Source organism: Hylobates moloch, unplaced genomic scaffold (assembly GCF_009828535.3).
Source record: "Hylobates moloch isolate HMO894 unplaced genomic scaffold, HMol_V3 SCAFFOLD_3, whole genome shotgun sequence".
NCBI lineage: Eukaryota > Metazoa > Chordata > Mammalia > Primates > Hylobatidae > Hylobates > Hylobates moloch.
The window spans coordinates 91,296,600-91,324,166 of NW_026652278.1; the positions used below are offsets into that span (position 1 = coordinate 91,296,600).

Sequence of the window (27,567 nt, forward strand, 5' to 3'; positions counted from 1 at the left end):
GCTCACCCACATTAGGGAGGACACTGGGCTTTTCTCGGTTTACTGATTTAAATGTTAATCTCTTTCAGAAACACCCTGGCAGACACACCCAAAATAATGTTGGGCCAAATGTCTGGATGTCATGGGACCCCGTCAAGTTGACATATAAACTTAACTTTCACTATGATATCTTTAATCTCACTTACAATCTTAAATTCCAGCTAGAATAGCAGCAAGACTTTTTGCTGATAGATTAAAGGGAATAAGGGGTATGTGTGTCTTTTTGTCTATTTCCCTATCTCCTTCGTCCCCCATCTCTTGTCTGTTAGAGCAGCTGTCTAAGAACTGAGAAGGATCTAAGATTTTATCCTACTTGCAAGCTAACAAGTTAGCCTGCCTCAGTTTCATGGTTGCTGACAGAAGACATGAGGCTCCTAGGTCAGAGATGAGAAACTGTATTACTCTTAGCACAGCATGCAACATAAGCATCAGCATATTTGGTTCAGTTCTCCTTACTCCCTAGACCTATGGAAGTGATGCCCTTGGGCCCAGATGGATGCCTGCATGCTCTATGGGTAATATTACAGGAGAGCTGTAACATTCCTCTGAGCTGAGGAATCTTTTATAATGGCAGTAAGCAAGACTCACTCCCCTTGGCCCTGGAGGGAGACACTGTCTCTATCCCCCACAGCTTATCTCTGTACAGATATCTTTGAAAAACAAGTCCAGAACAGAAGCAATCAGTGCCTCTGTTTGTAAGACATGCAGATTTGCAAGAGACAAATGGAGAATTGTCTCCCAATACAGAAAATAAAAGTTGTGAAATGAACAGTTTAATAAGAGGCTGGTAATTATATCAATTGGCTCAGTCATTTTAGAAAGTAGTTTGATACTGGCTACCTTAAAATGATCATGCCATTTGAAACATTATGTTATAGACTTCCTTCAAAGAAGTGAATCCTAAATATTGAAATGCTTTTATTTAGAAATTTGTCAAGTTACTGGAGTTGAAATGTTCTTTGATGAGTGAATTTACCCGATAGAATACTGAATCATTAAAAATTGTTTTTTTAATGATTGCAATAAAATGATACATTAAATATTTATATTTTATTACTATGTAAGAAAATAACCTATATGATCTAAAAAAAAACTGGAAGTAAACACCAAAGGTAAGAGGAAAAGACAGAAATTATCTCACATCAGTACAACAGTGTCCTGGAGAACGTGGTGTTCTTTAATCACTCTAAACGAACTTTTGTGCCACAGAAGATGAAGGACACTTATTTTTTAAAACAAGTATGTTACCAAATTCCCATTTTCTTTTTTTAATTTATCTAGAGGGTGGTGTTGAGCACCTAGTTAGCCCTTAATAGTTACAAGACAGTTTTCTGAGTACTTCAATTAGCTCATTTGATTTTTATGGAAACTCTGAGATAGATACTATTATTTTCCACAGTTTATAAATGAGTAAACTGAGGCACAGAGAAGTTAAGTAACTTGTCAAAATGATTCTGCATGCAAAATCCATTTTTTTATTACTGTGCTCAGCTGCCATATCAAATATAACATGTTTAATACTTTATTGTATTTGTTTAATATCTTAATTTTTGTTTCACATTTGTATCATATACTGGGAATTAAGGACAATGCAACAAATACATAGCTAATGAGTTTTATTTTCAAAAGAAAAATAAGCGTTACTCTGGTAAGCAAGCTGCTTCTGAAAAGAGATTGTTTAGTCTGAATAAAATCATGTCAACTAGAGGGTGGCCACTTGGTCACTAGTGTGTGGTGGGAGAACCCTGAACAGTGCAGACGCACTTCGTGCCAAACAAGCGGTGCCAGTGTTCCTGGCATGGTGGTATCTGCTTGAGTAGTCATCTGGGATAAATATGTATAGGAATGCGGCAGATGACGGCAGGTGAGGTGCTGGGACTAGTTATTAGATTCAGTGATTCTTAGTAAGCATCAATATGTAAATGTTCCTATGCGAATCATTGATGACAGGCAAAATGGAAGAAGAATGTGAAGACAAATTGCAGTGTACTTTTGGATGTTGGACTAAATATCTTCCAAGAAGATTCCTCCATGCTCTGGAATCCTACTAATCAATGAGAAGACTTACACATTGGAACTGAATTTTAAAATTCCATTATGCATGGAACTGGTGCAAAGATACATACTTTTTGTTGTTCTCTGTGGTTAGATAGCTTTCATAAATCAGCACCATCTGTTCTTTTGCCTTTGGTTGTATGGAGTCATGTTGTATATGTATCAAGACGGGAGGCATTTCATTTCTCTGGGAAATGGAAATTTCATGGACTGTGTTAAATACTACATTTGATCAGTACTAGCTTGAGATAAGAATAGTAGGAATCTGGTTGAGGGGATGAAGCTCATACACAGTAATTACATCACAGGCGCTGAATAATTCTTCATAGAATCCTAAATAATTTGATGTTGAGCTTTGTTTAGTAGAGCATAGTTTATATTATAAGGAATTGGACTTTGTCTAAAACTATAACAACTATTAGTTTCCCTCTACACGGGAATATTTTTAATTTTAAAATATCTTATTTTTGCTATATATTATTATATTATTATATCTTATCTAACATTGTCTTTTCTAAAAAGTATTTGCATTTTTTTCATGAATGTTTTTATTCTGGCAGAATATAATGATCATGAATTAAAATTGTATTACACATTTCCTGACTTTATTTCTTTGGAAGGTTGCTATAGATTTATCATTTTGAATTGTGAAGACCTCTCTGCTACAGATGTTTTCAATTGTTTTCCATATATGATGGGAAATTACTTTTTCCTGGTGATTCGGCCAGTTAATCAAGTAGTTGGGACATTAACACGAACGCCTTCAGGAATCCTATTTGTGATACCTAGGAGACTTGGAAACAGATTCCCTTTGGAATTATTTTTCATCAAATGTAATCCAAAGAAAAAGTGCTTTAATTCACTCTGTCAACATCCTAATAAATATTTTCTCTAGGATACCATAGCTCACTAATAGTTAACATGTCTCTCATTAAGTTAGGAAAATCTTGGAGGGATTCTAAAAAGTATGAAAAAGAACATTTAGTTGAGTGTTTTTTTAACAATATATTTGAACTGATTAAAATGTTTTACTGTTATGAATAATTTTTTAAAAACACTTGACAGAAAATATTGTAAATTGTACCATGAGAATTTTCATTTTTTTTTGTGCTTTCTAAACATAAAAAAAAGATAGATACATAGGAAATTTAAGTGGAGAAGTGTAACTTTAAGTTTTTATAAAACATTTTTTAAATTATAAATATAAGCTTTTCTTTCAAGTGATAAATATCCAAAATATTTACTTCTTGGACCTCAGAATTTGAATGTAGATATACAGATGACTGGTTTCTAGATTAAGTTTTATAGTATTCCTCTGAATTAGACAGTATGGTTTGTTTTTCTTGTTTGGTAAACATTTGTGTTCCTGTTTTCTGTGGTGAGAGATGGAGGCAGGATTCTAGTCTAATGTGTTCTAGTTACAAGTCCCGTACTTTTTTGCGGTAGGATCACTTAAGTTTTTGGATTTTTTTTCTCTTTTTTAGACATAAGGACTCACTCTGTTGCCCAGGGTGGAGTGCAGTGGTATGAACATAACTCACTGCGGCCTTGAACTCCCTGGGCTCAAGTGATCCTCCTGTCTCAGTCTCCCAAGTAGCTGAAACTACAGGTGCATACCACCGTGCCTGGCTCTTTTCCAATTTCTGCATGAGAAGTTAAACTTTAGTTATTTTTTGCCACCCCTTTTCTGGAATCCTAATAAAGGTAGTATGTCAACTGCCTTTTTATGGCATAAGTAACCACTGATTGGTAAATCGTATAAAGACTTGAAAAACTATAAATATCTGAGAAGCAGCTTACGCCTATGGCATTGTTCCAAGAGACACTGGCTTCTCTGGGGCATGAGGCTTTTCAGCCGTGGTAGCTCTTGCAACCTCCTATGTGAGTCACCACGCCTGAGCTGTCTGCTAGAGACCCCAAGAGAATGGCTCCTGCACAGCTGTGAGGACTACTGGGTGCACACTCCTCTGGAAAACAAGGCATGATACAGCCTTGTTGGCAAGTGGGGTCTCCTGCCTTACACCCTGCACTGTCAATCAATGCCAGGCGGTCTGTGGGGGCCTTGACAGTCTGCATGTTAGTTAGACCCAAGAAGCCCCTCCACCCCCTTGGCAGTCATTTCAGAATAAAAATAAAGACATAATGCTAAAAGACTTATCATAAAAACGAACAGCCTCTCTGTGCCACTGTTCCCATCTTTCTCCCTAAATGTCTGCTCTGATATTTACTTCCATGTTTCTAAATAATATATTTATGTTTCTCTTTCCTGATTACCAGTTACTGACATCTGTTGACTTGCCATATGGAAGATGAGAGTTGTTCCTTTTATACTGCTTCTAGTTTCTTGTTCCCATCCTCTCAATGCTGTTACATCCAAAGTCTAAGTTCAGTCAATAGCCAGTGTCACAGCACATTGCTCACTGCATAACCAAGTGGATACTCTGATTATATTTCCTCTTCTACAGTTTTTTTTTTCTCCTGGAGCAATTTTTTTTTATGTTGCTTTGTTTTCTCTGTATATATTTTTGATTTTCCCCTTGCATTCTGTGTCAGGTCTGTCAAGATGCCTTTTATTTTTCAAATACCCAGAAGTATCAGACCTGAGCCCAGGGAGGAGGTGCAAACTTGTAGTCTATTTGGGAGGCCTAGACTGGAGGATTGTTTGAGCCTAGGAGTCTGAGGTCAGAACTGGGCAACACAGCAAGACCCCATGTCAAAAAAAGAGAAAAACTAAAGGGGAATGAAAGAACTTTTAGAACGATATCAGACCAATTATTAGTTTCTTTTTTTTCTCATGGAGATGTACTTACTAGACGTCTCCATCCTCCTGCTCTTATCTGAACTGATTTCTGCTTCCTTAAACTGCCCTTTCTCCCATCTTCTAGGACTTTCCTTGGGTTCTGACTGATTTCTTATTGTGTTTTCTGGATTTTGCTGGAGCACATCCAAAAAGAGCTTTATATAAGAAAGTGTTGATGCGAAGGGAAATAAAGATCTTCTTTGCAAGTCTCAAAATTTCTCTTATCTTTCATGCTTGATCTTTTTGAGCATGTAGTTCTACACTGAATTGTTTTTTCAGTGTAGAAGATATGACTTTTAGTAGAATTTAATATCACTATTCAGAAGGCATTGTTATCATAGATCATTTGTTAATAATATTCCTAGTTTTAGTCTGCTAGCAATCATCCACATCATTTGTCAATCCTTCGATTAAACTCTGCAGTTTGGAGATAACTCCTTGTGGTTCTCTTGGCATTTTGTACAGATGCCTCATCTACGAGGAGGTGGTATATATATATAAATAAAAAAACAGAACAGATGTCTTCATTGTGGACAATGTTTTCAAGGATGTTTATAGAGCAAGATAGACATAGGATCTCCTCCGACAGCAGCAAGCAAGGATACTCCCTGTCTGTGTAAAAGATTCGGGTTCCCTAAGCCTAGGGTTCTTCTGTGTGTGCCAGTGTCCCTGGATCCTCTTCACATCACCTTGTGAGAATCTTAGCTGAGGAACCACTACATAAAAGCATGATACTCTGGCTAACGGTGTGGCTATGAGTTGTGAGTAGTTCTTTGTCTGTGACCCAGGAATCTTCTGCCTTCTGTCAGCATTGATGAAGCTGTAGCTTTCAGGTAGGGTAAAAATTCTAGACCCCTCCTACTTTTTTTACATCTACTTTCTCTCTGAAAATGTCTTCAACCACCACCCCATAGAGTTTTCTTCTTCTTGCCATGCACTTGATAGTATATAGCATTTAGTTATCTTTTTCTTGGTTTCTTTACTCGTCCTAAAGACATTTTACAGTGATAATATTTTGTATATAGCAAAGCACAGTAAATATCAGGTGTCAGCAAGTTTCTAAATTATAAATAATATGTTTTTTATTTGATTGGGTAATATGTTTCATATTAAATTGTTTTGCAAGGCACAGTGTATGAATAGATGAATACATGTATATACTCTTTAAAATGTCATATATTTGTACATAATTGCCCTAAAAGATTTATCAAAGTATGTTTTCTATATTATGTATTATCTATTTCTGTCTTCAATAATGTTTATAAAATCACCATTTGTTGGGTAATTACTGTGTGTCAAGGCACCATGTAATGCTTGTGATATGGAGGATTTTCTTACTGATTCTCTCAGTACTAAAAGGAAGAGTTTTTAAAGAGAGAGTGTGTGTGTGTGTGTGTCTGTGTGTGTGTGTGTGTTTGTGATGGGGTCTCACTCTGTCACCCAGGCTGGAGTGCAGTGGCATGGTCATAGCTTACTGCAGCCTTGAACTCCCGGTCTCAAGCTTCTTGCTTCAGCCTTCCCAGTAGTTGGGACTATAGGCACGCACTATCTCACCAGGTTTTTTGTAAAGACTGAGTCTTGCTACGTTGCCCAGGCTCGTCTTGAACTCCTGGTGTTAAGCCATTCTCTGCCTCAGCCTTCTAAAGTGCTGGGGTTATAGGTGTGAGCCACTAAGCCCAGCCAAGGAAGATGTTTTTATTGTTCACATTTTACAGAAGAAGGGATAGAAACATGGAAAGGTACATGACTTGCATAAGGTTATAAAATTGGCAAATGATAGAATTGCTATTCACACCCAGGTCTGTTTAACTCTTGAACCCAAGCTCTTAATGTCTGTACTCTGCTGTGAAATGGAGAGTAGGGAAAGGAAAAAGAAAAAAAACAAATGGCTGTATTGTCTCATCTGAAAGTTCTTTGGTGCGGTTTAGTTTAAATGGATACTTTATAGTTCTATTTTTTCCTTACTTTAAGAAAAAAATAGAGGCGGGGTCTCACCATGTTGCCCACACTGGTCTTGAAATCCTGGGTTCAAGTGGTCCTCCCACCTCGGCCTCTGAAAGTACTAGGATTACAGGCATAAGCCACCTCACCCAGCCAATACTGTATAGTTCTTAAATATTGATTTGACATACGTAATAACAGCTTTGTTTACTGTAGTTATAATGGAATTCAGTGTATAGTTCTTGCTAAAAGTAACTACATTCAGTCACAGCTTAAAAAAAAGTACCAGACAACAGAATAAAACCATATAGGAGCTGATAATTTACACATCCAAATATTGGGAAAATCTAAGTTGAGGTTCCACAGCAACTACAGCTCAGCCTCAGGGCAGTGAATGTTGCCATCCAAACTGGACACCGTATGTAGCTTCATGAAATAATATTCTCCATGCTCTTAGATGCCTGATAACGGCCACTGTGGGAACAATGTGTGAATTATCAGTGACTGTTTTATCATTGTAGTTTGGGGCATTTCGTTTATGTGGCTGTTTCGTAGTGCAACATAGGTGTTTCAAGTGGTGATACATCTTGGTGGCATTTCAGTAGTCCTTTAATTATTAATGAATCCTGAAAAAAAGATCTGTAATGTGTAAGATTATTTTTGTGTCCTACATCTGGTTTATAAACAAATCACATTTGCTGTCCTTCCTGCACCCACTCCCATTGGAAAAGCATAGTTTTGGGAGTTCGTGTTTACATTCCAAGTGCACTTCTCAGGCAGGTTCAAGATGCTGGTTAACCTTTGAAATGTATTATGTGCTGGTGCTTAAATGAGACAGATGACTAAGAAGTACATGTTAGAGCCTTTCAAGACACAGCATCATCAATCAAATAGCCTGGCTTCATGCAGAGCTCCACCATCCAGAAAGCATAGAGCACAGCTATGACTCACAGAAAAGTTTGGTGCCCTTAGTTTCTACTTCTCATAGATTCGCAAAGGAAATGTCAATTGGGCCTTACTGCCTGCTTTGTCTTCTCTTAGTATCTCTTCAGTGATTTAATATATTGTTTGACATTGTATCTTGAACCTATAACTCTTGCTTATCTGTTGTTCCTATTGATGGCATACACCTTTCTACTGTGAGTCTCTCAAATAACATGATTGAAAATACAAAATTTTTCTCTAATGTTGGACTTCCTGCCCTAATATAGGTGGCTTAATAAGTTTCCAATGTGTGCACCTATGAATTATGTTGAAAAAAGTTCACAATAAAATCACCATTGTTAAATTTATGTAATAGAAAAGATATACCTAACAAATTATATGTATACATAAATTATACATATAAACTTCTAAGAAATAGATTAAATACATTTTACTTAGTTGTATGTGGGGGAACATATTACCACAGAGATTCCTAGGCATGATTTTACTTTAATTAGCAAAACATTTACAAAGCTTCTACTAGGTGCCAGAGACTGTCTCCATCATTGTGTTTGGAGAATCTGAGGATCTCTTCACTGTTCTAATCTGGCTAGTAAGTCCATTGATCTCAGTCAAGTATCTTTATCATTATTCAAATGATTTTGAAAAGCCAACTTTTAACTATTAATAATAGTGAACTCTCTAATGAAAAGACAGTGGCCGAGATTATAAATGAAGGTAGATTCTTGGGTGGCTTTTCATTTATTTTTGTGAACTACCACGTTTATTCCACATGCACCTTTTTGAGTACTGATTATCCCATTTGAACACCTATCTAATCATTGGTTTGTAAGCTAAGAATAGTATAACTTCAGTAAACTGACATGTGTAAACACCAGCAAACTTATTGAATTTCTGCAACACATTGGAGCAATTTGTGCAAAATACTGCCTTTGTCAAAGGAAGCATAGGAGGATGGGGGCTGAGTACTCTGTTACTTTTGCTTGTCTTTTTGTTTGGTCCTTCATGCACAGAAGTAAACAAAAGTGGTCCATTATGGCTAAGACCTTAATGACTTTACAGATACCTCTAAATAATCAGTCGATTGGCTTAGGGTAACTTTATGTGAAATTTTATGGGATGAAGCCTGTAAAATCTGGAACTATACCACTGCCTGTTCCTTTTGACAAGCTGCGTTAGTAGGAATCAAGAACTGAGAAATATGACTTTGAAGCTTTTGGTAATGGTTATGGTTTATAATCGTTTTAACTGTTTTGAGTATGAAGCTGTTTTCAGACGTGCATTTCCAATGTCATGTATATTTGTTTATCAATACATTGTAACAGTGGAGTAATATATAATTACTTCCTAAAATATACATGAAAAGAAATGAAAAATGACCAGATAAGAAAATTAGCATAAAGATAAGTTTTTTTCTTTGTTTGTTTTCTTTCCTTATCCCAGTAGCATATCTTATTCACCTTCTGCGATACACTATCTCATGAGACTCTTGTTTTCAATTTTAGCTTTTTACAGCACACACTGATCCTATCATTAAAGGTCATCCTTCTTTGAGGAAACAGTTACCACGATCATAATGCCTATTAGACTCCCATTTTATCCAGTTTCCTTTCACATTGTAGCAAGAAACCTAACACAGAGTGTACTTTTCTTTATGTTGGCTGCCTCTAGGATGAGGATGGGACAGAAGAGGATAACAGTCGTGTTGAACCTGTTGGACATGCTGACACGGGTTTGGAGCATATACCCAACTTTTCACTGGAGTAAGTTACTGATGGTTTCAACTAAATTTGCAATATACATGTAGCATCATTAATTGCAGCAAGTATTCCGAAAGCATATGGCATGAGGAATGTTTGTGCTTAGTTAAAAACATGCCGTGCATTGATTTATTTTTCTAAAGAACATCTTTCATCTCTTGAGTTAATTATGTAATGTAAGCAGTATAGCATGGAAGTTCATGTGTACCTGTCCTGACTTTCATGCCCTGGCAAATACTATTAAATTATAATATAAAATAGTATTTGATTGAAGATGTTTGTCATGTTAACAACACTGTAAACACCGTAACTCTTTTCAGATTGCTTTGTGTGTCAATATTTTGATCATGTGTCTGTTCTTCACTTTGCTAAATTGAAAAAATTTGCGGACATACTTGAAAAACTAGTTAGATCATGTTAGCATTAATTATTATAGTGTGTGTGTATATATATGTATTTATTGTTGTTTGAAGAAATAGAATCTCTCAAGATATTTAATGAAAAAGGGAGGTCCTAGGTTAGGGACCTTGAAAATGATTTTAAGTATAAAAGGACAAAGAAAAATCTCCTATTTGTTCCACAGTGTTCTGATTATTTTAAATATTGACATGTGTAAATGGTAGGCATTCTCAGGACTTCTTTCCTTGGTAGCTTAGAGCAGGGAGGGCAGTCATTTTGGATTTTTTTCTTTGACTTTGGGCAGAAGTTGGGGATATAGACATTGACACTTATGTACTTAATTCTGTCTTCTCTTGGTCTTCCAAGAGAAGTGAGATGAAGCAGGCACTAGGATCAGATGTTGTTTGAATGTATGGCAACCAGCACGCTGAGTATTTACATTTAGTAAAGTACTTGCCATGCCATAGTTCTGTTTAGAATGTAAGATAAAATCAATTTATTGAAGTTATGCTATTCTTAGCTTACAAACCAATGATTAGATAGGTGTTCAAATGGGATAATCAGTATCCAAAATAGAATTTTATGAAATTTGGTAAAAAAAATAAAAGTAATAAAAAATCCATTTAACCATTTGGCAGTATGGCAGAATTTTTATGTTGTTTTAATTAGTGCATGTGATTAAATCTGTGCACATATTTTCAATTTTGATTTGTTTGATATTCCTGTCTTTATGCAGGACATTCATAGTACATAGGATAACTTCAGGTTTTTATATTAGAAACATAATTGAAAAATTGGCATTTTCCATCACATAAAATTATATTGTGATCTTTGTGAAATTCATTGGTAATAATTGATTGTTTTCCAGCTGGCTTAAAATAGATATTTAATTGAAGTACTATTTCCAAATATTGGTTGTTAGGTAAATACTGCTTAGACCTCTGATGTAATATGTATATATAAAAAAATCTACAAAGAAAGCAAAATCTCATTTAAATAGTTTAGAAAATTACATTGTCTATACCAATTTTCATTAAACTCAGGCTTTATTTTATTAATAGTAAAGATTCATAGACTTGACAAATCCATACGTTATGTAAGGTTATGTTCCTTATGCAGAATAGTTTTGTAATAGAAGTAACTTCATGTTATGTCATATAATATAAATAGCTTCATAGCTGTAGTCCCAGCTCCTCAGAATACTGGGGCGAGAAGATTGCTTGAGCCCAAGAGTTCTAGGCCAGCCTGAGCAACATAGCAAGACTCCCTTTCTAAAAAGAAAATTAATTACGAGCAATTTTATGAAAATTATTTGCTTTGTAGTAGATGCCTGTTGGCTTTGAGAAAAGAGTTTTGCAAGCTGCACTTGCAGCACTCTTATAGCAGTTTAGGGAAATAGTGACTTTGAATTGTCATGAAGTAATGAGCAGTAAGGACAATGGTGATCTCCCTTGGGCTGTCATTTACAGGAGTGAAAACTTTGATGTCATTGGATTATTGGAAGGATTAATGATGTGGCATATAAAAGAGCACTTTGTAAATTAGAAAGTGTTCTGTAGCTGCAACATCTTTATTCAGTTAATCTTTAGAGTCCTTGGTAGCCACAACATCTTTATTCAGTTAATCTTTAGAGTCCTTGACAAAGGTGTTGGGATGGAAGAGTTTCAGTGTAAGTCTAAAGATTTGACTTGAAAGACATAAACTTGTATTACACAGAAGAATAGGGTCGGTCCAAGAGAAATGTTCTGTGTCATTTTAATGTAGTTATCTCTGATGATTGCTCTCCCTCCATGCCATCAGACTAGTGTTCAGGTATGTAGTGTTTAATGTTGCCTTCATCACCATGCTTATATTCCAGAATATGTATATATATGCCTGTGCACTTGGTGGGATTTTTGTTCTGTTCTCTTTTGTTGTTTATTGTGTGTCTGTGTTGTTGCAGTTTTTTGTTTTGTTTTGTTTTGGTTTTGGTTTGTTTACAGTACACGTTCATGCTCCCTCATTCATCATTGTCTCACAGTGATATGGTAAAGCTCGTAGAAGTCCCCAACGATGGAGGGCCTCTGGGAATCCATGTAGTGCCTTTCAGTGCTCGAGGCGGCAGGTAACGTATCTTGGAGGTTTTTAATTGAATCATAATGTAGAGTGTTTTATCTTCATTTATGCTCAGATAGAGAGTGGTGTTGACTTAGCATATGCTTAATAGGAAACATTCTCATTTGGAGGCAACTGCTCCTTCATTCCTATATATATGTCATAATCACAGAAAGCACTTAGCCTGATGAAGAGAGGTTTTGCAGGAACGTGAAGAAACTGCATTTGAATTATCCTAATAAATTTATTGTTCATCACACTCAAGCAAACATTTTACTTTGCTGTAAATTGATGATGAACTTTGAAGTCAGAACTCCAGATGGATTTGCAACGTTAAGGAGAGCTTAAAAGCAGTATTTTTGGGAAAGCTTAATGCAATAAAAATTATCTAGAGGACTTAAATTTGATTTAATCTTTAAATTTGTGTTTATTTAGTTCTTCAGTTTTTTGAGTTTTTTTATTGTTAAAAACCTTTAATGTGAAATTTTTAAAAATTAGGCAAGCCATAGATTTCTGAACAAAGAGTCTAAAAATGTTGTACTGTTTGTTAATCTCAACTTCATTACTTTACAGAACATGTGTACTTAAAAACTTCAAATGTTATATCAGTTTCCTTGATTCTGTTCCTTTTTGTGTGTGAAAGGACTGTTGTGATATCTTTGGTTTTAATGTATTCAAATAGTAAGAACTGATTTTCCAACAAAGGCTTGGCAGACCTCTGTAATAGACAAGTGAGGTGCACCGCATCCTTTCCCATGAGTCTGAACTTGTGCATGTTTAACTTGTTTAATTTAATTGTATCTTCTCTTACTTGCTCTCTAATGATTACCTGGGAAAATATATTTATGAACTATTTTGGCTTTTTAATTTTTAACTTATTTCTTTTATCGTTATCACCTTATTTTTTTTTTCTTTTAATTTTAACTTTCTTTACATGGTGAGAAAAAGTGGGGAAGTTGGAGGGTAGACTTAAAGCAGTGACTGAGACCGTAGAACATAGTTTAAACTGTTGTCAAGTAATTACAGGCATCTAGGGTGTTGTAAAAGATAGATGTGTGGGATTAAAGTATGCATTTTATTTTTTAAAATGAGTATTTGAGCAATGGTAGTACTTTCTTGTTACACGTAAGTAACTGTGGTGAGTTCAGATTTCATCTCTCATGGTTCATGCAATGTTCTAAAGCTGAAACTTGACTTAGAACTCTGCTGGAATATGAATGAGGCTTGAATGGTAGTGTTATATAACAAGGTATAAAATTCACCTTGAATTTTCGAGTGGTGTTATATTCACAGAGTTGTGGCTGCTTTTACTTTTTAATTCTCTTTAAAATTCTTTTTTTTAACTTTAGAGAAGCATTAAAATTTCTTCAAATAACTTATAAACAATATTATTTTCAACATGGCCTTGCCTTTATTTCATGTAAGAAATTGAGTTCTAAATTACCTCAAAAGTTAAATTTTGTTTTCATTTCTTTCCTGAGTAGGAAAAAAAAGATAAGGTAAAATGCATGGATTATAGCTTCCCAATATGCATATGCCTTAAAATGCCTGTGAAACATAACTCATCACAAATGAGATTTAATTGCGTCTGTACCAACTTTGAGCCAGCATTTCAATTACATGTTATTATATTTTCTGTCGTTTATTGTGTATTTTCTACCTCACTGTGAAAGGATATTAGGGTAAAGTGAACAGATGAAAAGCCTAAAGCAAAAGGAGAGTAAGATGGAAAAGTAAACTTACTATCTAGATTAAGTCAAAGGAAGGCATTCACAAAATCCACCACAGTTTCTGGTTACCATGGCATTTAGTTTTGATAACCAAACAGATTCAAGAAAACAAGTATGTCTTTGCAGAACTAGAAGTTCTTTTATAGCTGAGTCATTTTTAAGCCCTATTAGTTTGGCACTTAATGAAGAAAGTTGGGCACAGAGATTTTCAAAGAGACAAAGAGATTTAAGAAAAGCAGATTCTTTATAACCTCATTTTAGGCATCACCAATTTTCATATGGAAGCAGAACAGAAATAGTTTGTGATTCTCCAATACCTGTGTTACATGGTTAAGCTTCCTTGTGGAATTGATAGTCATGGTTCCTCACAGTTGGGTTAATAATGGGAGAGAAAAAGTAGGTGGTCTGTTCAGATTGACAGATACAAATCTCCAAAAACCCAGAGATACCCACCTTCCTCATTCTCAGAAATGCTCAGAAATGGATTCCTGTTATTTCATAAGAAACTTTTCCAAGCATTTCTCTTGTGACAATCCCTGTGTTAGGCGCTAGGAAACAGAGATGAACAGAGTATGTTCTTCCTCCAGAGATTTGCAGTCTAGATGGAGTGATAGCCAAGAAATCACACAATTATAATTATGTGATAAATGTTGATATAGTTATATAATAGGTGCTCTGTGAGCTGACAGGAGAAGAATGGTCTGAATTAGGTAACTGAAAATGGCTCGTTGTGGAAGATGATTTTAAATGTGATGATAGCTTGTAAAGGTAGCTGTGTCAACTTCATGGTGGCTTGTGCAAGAGCAAATTAAGCAATGTAGTGTAGCAGGAAGGAAGAAATTAAGTGAAATTAAGAAATTGCACATATATCTAATAGGAATACAATAATATATATTCATGATATATAAGTAGAAATTTCTGAGATAACTTCCCTTATATAAAATTCCAGTCATTCTTGAGCCTTCTCAGTTTTGGAGGATAACTAATTGAATGACAGTTACTGAATACTTACTTTTATAAAAGTGACAAATACATGTCAGTATTGCTTTCTCATTTAGATTTTCAAAGTCAAAGCATCTAATGAATAATGCAGAATACCAATTGTATATTTTGAAGAGAAGGAACACAACCCAGACCACCTCAAGTATCAAATGTCATTAAGGAAAACAGTAATGTAAGCTTGTGAAGTTAATGTTAGAGAGATTTTTACACCTTATTATGGCCTGATGTGTGATGAAGTTTTTTTTGTTGTTATTGGTTTTTTGTGTTTGTTTTTTGTTTTTTTTGAGATGGAGTCTCACTCTGTCGCACAGGCTGGAGGTCCTGGCTCTCTGCAACCTCCGCTTCCCTGGTTCAAGCAATTCTCCTGCATCAGCCTTCCTAGAAGCTGGGACTACAGGCGTGTGCTACTATGCCTGGCTAGTTTTTGAATTTTTAGCAGAGAGGGGTTTCACCACGTTGGCCAGGTTGGTCTGGAACACTTGATCTCAAGGGATCCGCCCGCCTCAGCCTCCCAAAGTGCTGGGATTACAGGCGTGAGCCACCATGACTTGGCTTAAGTTTTTTAAAATAAGAATCTTGCACTGCTTACTTTCAAAACTATTTTCTAGACTAAGTTGAATATTGTTTTTCAATGAGGGGCATTAATGGCAATTAGCTCATCCTCCAACCCCTGCCTTAGTTGACTACCTGCTGATACTTAGAAACAGAGACAAATAGGTAGAGAGACAGTATTATCTTCCCCATGATGATGTTTTTCTTGAGTTATTTCCTTGTATATTATTCAAAAACAAAGTTAACTGATCCTCATCTATAACTATTGATTCACAGTTTCATTACTTCGGTGATTCCTTTTTTTAAATTATTTTCTTAGTAGAAAAACATTTACCTAAAATGTTTCATTACCTTGGAATCAATTTTTATTTCACCCATATCATTTCATTTCCTCCTGATTTAAATGAGAAACATCAGCTGGGCGCAGTGGCTCACGCCTGTAATCCTAGCATTTTAGGAGGTCTAGGCGGGCGGAGCACTTCAGGTCAAGTGTTCAAGACCAGCCTGGCCAACATGATGAAACCTCTGTTTTCTATTCATATCTCTGGGGAACAAGAGTGTACAGGATTTTGATTTCCACTTACTGTTTGATAAGAAAGCCTCTTTTATTGTAACTACATATTAATTCCCAGCAGTGCATGCCCTTGATTCTCAGGAAGAAGGGAAGTTGAAAAAAAAACATATAAACCCATTTACCATACTCTCATTAGTAGTATGTACTCACAGAACAATCCTTCTTAACATCTACTTGTCAATCATAAGACTTAAGGAAAAATCTAAAGTTTCACAGTTAGAAAATCAGGCCCTGTGAAGATGGTGGTGAGGGAAATGCAGGGACTCTGGGTGTAGGGCTGGCTTTCTGCTACTGACTCATGTTGGCAGATATCTTATTTATTAATTTATTCTCAACTTTTTACAGATTTACCATCATTTGATTTGTCTGATTAACTTTGATTTTTATCCCAAATAATTTTTTTCATCTGTTTATCTTCAATACAATATTCAGAATATTAGGTGAAGTGTCCACATCCTTTGGAAAAAGCTTCTTCAATTTCTGTGTTAAAGTTTATTTTTATGACTTTTCCCCTCTTTATTTATTTGCTTAGTTACATTATTGTCCATAAATTCCATCATGAAGCTGAAAAATGAAATCACATCTCTAAGAGAATATTTTTTATTTTTAAAATTGATTTATTCTTTTTTTTACTTTCTTTCTTTCTTTATATTTTTTGAGACAGGGTCTCCCTCTGTCACCCAGGCTGGAGTGTGGTGGCAGGATCTCCATGCTCAAGTGATCCTCCCACCTCAGCCTCCCTAGTAACTGGGACCACAGGCACACACCACTATGCCTGGCTAATATTTTGTATTTTTGGTAAAGGCAGGGTCTCCCCATGTTGCCTAGGCTGATCTGGAACTCCTGAGCTCAAGCGATCCACCTACCTTGGCCTCCCAAAGTGCTGGGATTACAGGTGTGAGCCATCACTCCTGGCCACTAAGAGAATATTTTTAATGTTTTGTGTTTTTGAGTTGAAATAAAAGTGACCCTGTTGGAAAATATGTATTTCATAAGTATTATTATTTGCATTCTATTTAAACCTGAATATAGATTAATTAGAAGGTGATTAAAATAATCTATATGCAGATTGTATTGTGTAATTAATCTATATTCAGAAAATCACTGAAATATAAAAGTTTGTTTTTTACATCCTGCATTCATGTCTTGAATAATTTCCCCCTCAAATATAAACTGATGTTTCTCTGTCTACAAGACTAGTAGTCAAACATCTTTGGATGGTCTTGAGACATACCATACTCATCTATTTAATTCTGCAGAATCTGAGCTTCCCTCTCCTCTCAACTAAGATTTACATGATTATAATTATATTGTTTGTCATTTTTATCCCTTCCTGTCTGAACAAAAACTGTATGGAATCAACACCACCGAGCTCTGTGGGAAAAAAGAAAAACCTGCTCCCTTCGCTCTGCTGGAAGCTGGAGGGTGCTAGGCCCCTGGGTAGTAGTGCATAGAATTCTAGTTTTTTTCCTCCTTTCTCTGTATTTTGGGCTCAGAGGGTACACTGTGTCTCTATGTGAATATGGACAGTTTGCATTTACCAACATGTATCTGTCTACTTTCTCTTGTTTAAAAAAAGAAAAAAAAAAACTTAAAAAAATGGGGTTATAGAAGGTCAGCAAAGGGTGGGTTTGAGATGTTTGGGTGGGTTAAGTGGGCATTTTGACAACATGGCTTCTCCTTTGGCATGTTTAATTGTGATATTTGACAAGACATCCTTGCCATTTAAGATGACACTTTTAAAATAAATTCTCTCCTAATGATGACTTGAGCCCTGCCACTCAATGGGGGAATCAGCAGACCTGTAGGATCTTACTTGGAATTGCCATTCTCTATTGTAATTTTGTTCCTGTTTATTTTTAAATTTTCTTTTTGTTTCACTGGAAAGGAAAGATGATGCTCAGTTTTAAACGTTAGAAGTGTACAAGTTAGGCCGGGCGCGGTGGCTCACGCTTATAATCCCAGCACTTTGGGAGGCCGAGGCGGGTGGATCACGAGGTTAGGAGATCGAGACCACGGTGAAACCCCATCTCTACTAAAAATATAAAAAATTAGCCAGGCGTGGTGGCGGGCGCCTGTAGTCCCAGCTACTCGGAGAGGCTGAGGCAGGAGAATGGCATGAACCTGGGAGGCGGAGCTTGCAGTGAGCCGAGATCGCGCCGCTGCACTCCAGCCTGGGTGACAGAGTGAGACTCCGTCTCAAAAAAAAAGAAAAAAAAAGTGTACAAGTTGCTTTGTTACAATGAAACTAAATGTGTACACACACACAAAAAAATTATATTGTTTTTGTTATACCCTTTTGTTCATCTAAGATATTCTTTATCATTTTTTGCTCTATTATGTATTGAAAACAGAATTTATTTTCCCCAGATTGGGAGTTGGGAATTTTGTATTCCCTCTCTGTGTCAGTCAGTGACTGACTTGACCTTATGTTGTCCTCGTTTTATTGGCACGGGGACTGTGAGGACTGGATAAGGATACCTCGCTCAGTAATTTTTACGTAGTGTGGCCTTGGGCAAGTTAGCTTCACTTAGCCCTACTCCTTACATATGAAGGATAGGAATCATGACTTTTGTATGGTTTAAATAAGAAAATATATGTAAATCATTTAGCAAGGTCCTTGGCAGTGGCAGCTAATAAGAATGATCAAATCTTGAGAAGAGATTTTATACTCAATTTATCTTTTGTTATGTACCTTGAAATTGCCTCCTGTGGTGCTTGGTATTCTGGTTGTCTAGGTAGGTAGTGATTAGTCTACCCAATGAGAGAAAGTGATCATTTTCCTCTTATATCATGAATCTGGGAGAAAATTTACTATTATTTCATAAAATTGAGAATCCCAATACACATTTGTTTAGTTAATTGGGTACATATGCTAATGAAGAATTACAGTCAATTTGAACTTCATGAACTAGCTGAGAATAAATATGCTCTTGAACTTTGAGTACTTAATTTTAATTTAATTACTTTTGAAAAAAACGCAATTTAACTTTATTTGCTGAATCAATAGTCTTTTGTCTGAAAGTTTTCAATTGTGCATTCTCAGCTGCAGACTCATTTGTTATAATAAAGAACTATAACATACGCATTGGTTTTAGAGAGAGAAGTTGCAGTTTACACTAACATGAATCATGTCTCTTTCTATATAGCAATATGACATCTGTGATTTCTGCTCTAATCTAAAGGAATTCTCCATTTTTATTTACCTTTTTGGCCTGATTTATCTCATTCATTGAAGTTTTTCTAAAATTAAGATTTAAAATTTTAACTTGGCATTCCTTTAAACTTTCTCCTTTCGGTGTTCATGCTTTCAGTGGCAGTACTTTCTGGGCTCATGTAGGTAGTTGCTGGCCCCCATGGGCTGTACTCAGGGAGCTGAGCGGTTCTTGTTGATGAGACCCTATTCTGCCCACTCATATTCTGCCTTCCCTACCGTTGTGATGTTTATACTGTGTCAACCTTTATTAAGATGAATTATAATCATTTCCATACAGCTGGGTGGCAGTTGTGGTAGTTTACATTATCAACGCAAAACTCAGACTTACTCAGCCAATTTGGATGTCAATAAAACATTTGTTACTTATTTTCAGTTTTATCATTGGTTGTAATTTATACTTAGAATTGAAAATGTTAACATGTGTGACTGCGTTTGTTTTAATTAAGTGTATAATTAGGCTAATGAACCTTGTAAAAATGTAGTGGTGCAATCCTTAATATAATCTAAGTAGTTAAATTCTAATTATGCATCCAAAATCATGTACAAAGATGCAGCATTTCAATGGCTCACTTTGTGCGACTGTACCCTTGCTTGTCTTTCTTTTTTTAAGAAACATTGTTCAAAAACGATGAAGTCTTGAAAGAAATATGCGTGTAACATACTTTTGTATTAGGAAAATTATTCAGAAGTGATATTTTTATGCAGTAGATGTAGTGTTTTCTTCTTTTCAAATTTTGAAGAAAATATAGGAAACTAGAAGAGGAATAGATTTGGGGATGTTTCACCTCCATCAGGAAAAATCCATTTGCTTGAAAAGCATAAAGCCAAGTAGGGTTTACCTTAGATTCATAAGGAAGGTAGAGGAGGTTCTGTTTCACATAACCGTAAACCCTATAGTCATTTCTTCTTAAATCTGCACCACTCCACTAATAAATGCCCAACTCTTTTCTCTTATGTCTTTTGTCCTAGCATAACCAATCTGGGGTTGTTCTGCTCTTGGAACCATTCCCCAAACAGTTTACTCCAATGTCTCCTTTACTGACACCTACCTTTTTTATTTTTTGCAAAGTGGTTTCTTCTTAGGATGGAACATGGTTGCCCCAATAAGGAATTCTGGTATTAGCTGCCAAGAAGGGACACTGTTCTCTCTACCAGCACACCGACATGCCAAAATATCTAGAACTTCATTTGCTTTGATTACTTTATCTAATAAAACTGTTGCAGCAGCCATACCATAGGCAGTTGGTTCTTTATTACTTTAGAACAAATTCTGATTTCTAGTTGAGTTTACAAAATATATCCCTAAAATTTGTTTTTAATTATATTGTTTGATATAGCTTTAAGTTGCAAATGAGGGCTATGGAAATGTATCTGCTTGCGAGCACACATTTTTCAGGAAAGTGTCTCTTCTTACTACTTTTGATTTCCTTCAGAGGTTCTTTTCATTCTCAGACTAGCTGTTATCAGTTCAATTTTCTTGTGATTTTTTTTTTCTTTTGATAGTTCATTCCCATTCCTTTGTAATCATTTTCACCTAGTGGAGTAAATGAGATAATTTTGCAGATTGTACCACTTTCCTTTTAAATTAATCCATTCTTTTTGAGAGAATGATTCTAATAGTGTGGTTAAGTACTTAGAAATCAGCAGGCTACTAACTTCACCTTAATTCAGTCTGTTCCCTTGATTCCCTGGTCTCTTGCTGTGTCAGTCAGGGTGATGTTCTTTCTCTTCTGCAGTCTTCTTCCTCCCTCTAACTCCCGCCCCCCATCAGGTCTCTAGTACTGAGTAAAAGGAATCTGAGATTTTCATAACTTACAACAATGTTGGTTGCTAAAGCCTCAGTTAATAAATTTCCATTATATTTTCTGTACATATGTGGTGTATTTATGATTTGTAGAATTTCTACTGTATGTTAGGATTACTAATGCATTTGGCCATTGATGAGGACTTGTTTAGAAAGACAACCATTCAAGAAATGGAACATGACATGCTTTTTTACTTTGGATTACTAGTCTAGAATGATTACCAGAAAAAAACACATAGGTTTAAAACAGGAAAATTATGAGATGAATATAAATCTATTCATCTACTTAGCTGAAAAAAATTATTGATGTTACTTCTAGAATTAAAGAGCAGATTTCAGCTGGCACAGTGGCTCAAGCCTGTAATCCCAATAGTTTTGGGAGGCCAAGTCCAGGAGTTCAAGACCAGCCTGGGCAACATAGTAAGAACTCAACTCTACAAAACAAACAAACTAGCCAGGGGTTGTGGCATACACCTCTAATCCCAGCTACTCAGGAGGCTGAGGCAGGAGGATTGCTTGAGCCCAGGGGTTTGAGCTTGCAGGGAGCTGTGATTGAGCCCAGTATACCTCCAGCCTGGGTGACGGCAAGATTCCATCTCAAAAAAAATTAAAGTGAAAGGATTTATAAGTTACACTGTTTTAAGTTGTCATAAATACTGAAAGGATGTATCCAAGATAGCTTTATAAATTTAAGTAAATGATCAGTGCTAATTAACTGCTAAGTAATTTCCACTGAAGATAGTTTATATATTTTTTTTGTAAAAATTTTCTATGGACTATTTTAGATTACACAAAATATAATACATAAAAACATACTAATTGTTAGTCACTTATATTGCAGTAATATTGTATTTATATTGCAGTCATATTGAGAAATCGCTTATGATTTCACCAATTAAAAACTCATTAACTGGAGTGAGTCTTGGTAGGGTGTATTTTTATTGCAAGGACTGAAAGCATACACATTCCAAAGTGTGTTTGGTTTATAGTGGTGGCTTTTAAGTACAGCTGTAGCACCTCACATGTGGTTCTGTTATGATTACCTGTGGGTGACTGAGACATCGTTTCCTTCAAGATGTTCTTTGAAAGTGAAGTGGTCAGATATCTTCTGCATGTTCTAGTGGTACCAATAACTGCGATTTAATTTAATTTCTTGTATTAATCTTCCTCATTCATTGGAATCATAGATAATATCTTAATAATTCCTTTTTTTTGGACAGAGTTTCGCGTTGCCCAGGCTGGAGTTGCAATGGCGTGATCTCAGTGCACCGCAACCTCTGCCTCCTGGGTTCAAGCGATTCTCTTGCTTCAGCCTCCCAAGTAGCTGGGATTACAGGTGCCCGCCACCATGCCAAGCTAATTTTACACTTTTAGTAGAGACGGGGTTTCTCCATATTGGTCAGGCTGGTCTTGAACTCCCGACCTCAGGTGATCTGCCCGCCTTGGCCTTCTAAAGTGCTGGGATTACAGGTGTGAACCACTGTGCCCGGCCAGTAATTCCTTTGATTCCTATGATAGAACACTTTGTTCAGTTGCAGATAGAAACAAACAATAGGGAATCCTAGGGAGATAAATTATGGACATGATCACATTTAAACAATAAATTAATTTTTGGTTTGGCATATTATGGAATCTCTTTCTCCCAAATATGAACTGAGAGTTAAGTTGCTCCTGAAGGTAAATCAGTGTACTTTATTCTTACCTTTGAGTTGAGATAATTTTATGTCTTTATATAGCTGCAATAAATGATAATAAGTAACTAAATATTACCTACATAATATTGTTTTTACTAGTCACTAATATTTTTAGACTCATACAGTAGTAGGTGCTGATTCTCAACTGCTAAAATTACAATTCTTGCAAGCTGATAGGCTTGACTCTAGTATAATGCCACCTTATATTTATTAATAAAAATTAGAATGAAATTAATCAGTGACCTTATAAATATTGTAAAAATGTTAAACTGCAAAATAACAAGTGAAATAGGACTTTTGCCTGAGTTTAATTTATTTCAGTTTCGTCGTATCTTTAGTAGAAATGATACTTTCATGAAGAAAGGATCTGAATCTAAGTTCTGTTCACTTGTATTCTATTTTGCAAAAAGCTTATAGAAATAGACTTGTTTGCCTCAGCTAACCTCAATCATGCCTTCATTCAGTTGTCATTTATCAAGACCTTACTACTAGTTCAGTGCTTGAACTGCCAAATCTTATGTTCTTTGTCTGCTAGGAGCTTACAATGCGCTAATAGAGATAAAGTATGTATATAACAGAAGAATATGATAAATGCCCGTGGAACAGATACAACAATTACTGGAAAAGTATAGAAGCAGCAGCTATTTTGGTATATTTCTACTGGAAAACATACACAGATGACTGCAAGTTGTAATTCTCTTGGAAATCATATAGCCATTATTTGAAAATTAGGGTGTCTTCAATTTTAATTTATGCTAGATTCTCAATCTTAGTGCCTGTCTAGGCGTTTTTGTCTCTTTATTAGGATTATGAAAGAAAATACAAATTTTGGAAGTAAAAAGAATAAGTTCATATAAAAATTTTAATATCATGATACAAAATTTATGTCAGCCATCAAGTAATTAACAGCAGTCAGGCCGGGCGCGGTGGCTCATGCCTGTAATCCCAGCACCTTGGGAGGCTGAGGTGGGTGGATTACCTGAGGTCAGGAGTTTGAGACCAGCCTAGCCAAAATGGTGAAACCCCAGCTCTGCTAAAAATACAAAAAAGTTAGCTGGGCATGGTGGCGCATGCCTGTGATCCCAGCTACTCAGGAGGCTGGGTCAGGAGAATCGCTTGAACCCAGGAGGTGGAGGTTGCAGTGAGCCAAGATCATGCTATTGCACTACAGCCTGGACGACAAGAACGAAACTCCATCTCAAAATAAAATAAAATAAAATAAGACTAAAAAATAGAAATAACAGCAATCAGAGCTAGGTTAAGACCCCTGTCACTTATACTGTGATTTAAAGAAGTATTTCTTATTTGTCCCAGTCTGTATAGAATGTCCTGTCAGTTATGAAGTTAGTGTTCTAGAGCAAGTAGAGGGTCTCTCAAAGGTCATTCACACTTTTCTTTCAACCTGAGTGAGTACATATATGGAAGAGATGAATGGTGATTGGCATTATTTGAACCTCTCACTGACGTTTTTCTGTTGGGTCATTTGTTTTTCCAAATGGGAATATTGACAATAAATGACTTACTTTTGGGAGACCTAACAGGTTTTGAAATTCACAGTACTAAGCACTATCAAATTCAAATGCAAAGCACGGAAACTGTTTTATTTCTGAAATCTTTCCTATTATCATTCTCAAACCTGCAGTGCAATGAGGTTAGCTTTTCCTCATTACCTTTACTTTCACAGAAAGACGGGAGTTGCAGTCGTCTTTTAAGCTAGCGTACCAGCTGGCTTAAAACAGAAAATTGCCCAAGCCATTCAAAAATACATGCTTATCCATCCCCCACACTGCAATACCCACTCAACCATTAGGTGGGCTCTGTTTGGGGCATTTGTAAACAGAGAGAGTGTTATAGCTTGTTCTAGAAACATAATACTGACCAGCCAGAAAATGATTTTTTACATTTATGTAAGGGATGCATTTTTACATGTCATTTAAACTGTTGTGGTTTTTGTCTGTCGTTTAAAAATGTATGAATAGTGATTTTAACATGCTCCTTTGTAAGGAAATCTTTGTAAATATAATAACAGCATTAAAGTGGTAGGGCAGTGTGCATGGTGGAGATATTACATGTGTAATCATTTGCATTCTTAATGTTCCAGAACCCTGGGGTTATTAGTAAAACGACTGGAGAAAGGTGGTAAAGCTGAACATGAAAATCTTTTTCATGAGAACGATTGCATTGTCAGGATTAATGATGGCGACCTTCGAAATAGAAGATTTGAACAGTAAGTGTGTGCTCGCTGCACTTCTGTTCTTACTTGAATTAGGCACGACAGAGTGCAGTCACTTGAAATGCTTCAAACATGTCTGTGATCTCAGTCTATATACTGGAGAGGAATATTTTCTGCCATTAGCTTTTAAAAATTTAAACATACTCAAAGTAATTAATACCATTAGACCATATTTCAAAATGTCCTCTGATGGATATAGCTCTTCTTAAGTAGTATGGCCCCCATTTCAACTTTACAATTTTGCTGGTTCCTCTCCTTTTGGAAAATTGACAGTGTGCCCATTTTTATCATACTTTAACTCACCCGTCCACCTTTGCTACACACAGTTTCTCTAGATACAAACAAGCAGATGAAGCTGTTTGTATCTGCTTGAGGTTGTATTCAGATACAATACTGGATTATATTTAGATACACTTTATCTTGATTCAGGCCCTTAGTCAATGAAAAACATAAAAGTTGGCCAGTTCTTTTAAAACAAGGCAGGAGCAAACAGAACTCTTAAGAACTTGAGGTCCTGACCAGGGAACCAGCATGAGAAAGAGCTGCTTCCCAGGCTGGTTGTATGGTTGCACTGTGACCCACAGCTGTTAACATTTTGAATTATTGAGCCTGGATTGCTGTTCTTGAGATTTTTACATATACCAGCTTAATAAATAATTAATAGTTACTTTCTATAGTCTTCTGTGTGTGTGTGTGTGTGTGTGTGTGTGTGTGTGTGTGTGTGTATTTTAAAAATTTTAAATACACATCTAACCCAATCCAAGATTCTAAATATAATTATAAAGCTCTTTCTTTGAAAACTTAAATGGAAGTATTTTGTAATGTCTACAGATTGTATTAGACAATGTTGTCGAGAGAAGGTTCCATTTGTTTCTGTTATTGAAATTATAATACCTCTGTTGTACTTAAAACATGTTTAATGATTTACAATTGAGAGAACAGAATTTTATCTGTAGTTGTAGATAATTTTTCTATTTTTATTGAGAGAATGAGAAATTTATATTTGACGAAACAGCTATTCATAGATCAGAGCTGCAAACTTGATTGATAAATGGGTTATTAGAATTTTGCTTTTCAATTTCAACAGCCTGTCAGTTCTTATTGCTTAATTAGTATACTTAATTAAGTTCATAATATCTTCTAGTCTGCCAGTCTTAATTTGCTAATTTTCTATTCTTTCTCAAACCCAGAGCACAACATATGTTTCGCCAAGCCATGCGTACACCCATCATTTGGTTCCATGTGGTTCCTGCAGCAAATAAAGAGCAGTATGAACAACTATCCCAAAGTGAGAAGAACAATTACTATTCAAGCCGTTTTAGCCCTGACAGCCAGTATATTGACAACAGGAGTGTGAACAGTACAGGGCTTCACACGGTACAGAGAGCACCCCGACTGAACCACCCGCCTGAGCAGATAGACTCTCACTCACGACTACCTCATAGCGCACACCCCTCGGGAAAACCACCATCCGCTCCAGCCTCGGCACCTCAGAATGTATTTAGTACGACTGTAAGCAGTGGTTATAACACCAAAAAAATAGGCAAGAGGCTTAATATCCAGCTTAAGAAAGGTACAACCTATCTTGTTTTTGTTTTGTGGAATTTCTTTTCTTAGTAGCCACACACAAGGGTAGAAATGAAATTTAATTTAAAAGTCAACCTACTAACCCAAAGCACCCTGAGTCTTATCTAATTATTTTGTGAAAGAACTGATAGATTTTTTAAAGCTACTTACCTTTTAACATATTTAAAATTGTATTTCTTACATGTCTCAGGTTTATTTTGCTCTGTAGAAATTAAAATGTAAAAGTGCAGAGAATAAGACTTTAAAATATGTCTATGAGAAGAAGATAGCAGTTACTGTAGTAAAATTTTTGATTGTGAATGAAAATGTCTTCAGGACATTAATATCAAATGCAGAACAATAGTAAGGATTTGACCATTTTGACTGCCCCATTTGCTGTCTAAGTCCAGCCCTCAAGGAGGACTTTAGTGCACATCAATTTCAGTATTTGATGTGGGGAGGGACCAATTTGTTTGAGGCTGCCAGGAGTTTATAGTAGGTTGCTGAGAAGCCAGGCCATTGGCTCTTGTCTTTTGTTTTCTTATATTACTGCATTACTTCCCTTTCTTTTTTTTTTTTTTTTTTTTTCCTTCCTTTTTTTTTTTTTTTTTTGAGAGAAGGCCTTGCTTTGTTGTCCAGGCTACAGTGCAGTGGTGCAGTCATAGCTCACCGTAGCCCACAACACCCCACATCAGCCTTCCAAGTGCTGGGACTAGAGGCACGTGCTGCCATGCCCATCTAATTTACAAATTTTTTGTTGTGTTGGAGTCTTGCCATGTTGCCCAGGTTGATCTGGAACTCCTGGCCTCAAGTAGTCCTTCTACCTTGGCCTCCCAAAATGCTTGGATTATGGGAGTGAGCCACCATGTCCAGTCCTGCTTCTCTTTCTTATGGTGGTGTGGAAGTCATGATGGCGATTACCGATTCTTCATACATCTTCCATCCATTATGTATTTTAGTACCCTTCCTGTATACAGTGGATCTCTGTATAGAGAGCATGTTCTTGCAGTTTGCCTCCTTCAAGTTGAGTGCAAACTATTGCACTTGACTTTACGATTTTCACCCAGTGTTTCGTCCAGGCACCAAGATACACTTTTACTGTTCATGATCCGTTTTAGCTGAGCATTTTGATATATTTTTAAATCATGTCTTTCAAAATGGT

At 36.1% G+C, this 27,567-nt stretch overlaps 1 protein-coding gene across 21 annotated transcripts in view; it reads left to right on the top strand.

Moving 5' to 3' along the window:
* Positions 1-27,567, top strand: part of PARD3 (par-3 family cell polarity regulator) — a 716,537-nt gene that overhangs the window by 411,679 nt on the left and 277,291 nt on the right. For 20 of the 21 annotated variants that reach the window (XM_032143706.2, XM_058436553.1, XM_032143743.2 and 17 more), the window contains 4 exons: positions 9,452-9,543; positions 11,960-12,043; positions 24,708-24,833; positions 26,030-26,412. In XM_032143706.2, coding sequence (XP_031999597.1) covers positions 9,452-9,543; positions 11,960-12,043; positions 24,708-24,833; positions 26,030-26,412 — 685 coding nt within the window. The remainder of the gene's footprint in view (positions 1-9,451; positions 9,544-11,959; positions 12,044-24,707; positions 24,834-26,029; positions 26,413-27,567) is intronic. The other variant, XM_032143696.2, reaches the window with a different exon arrangement.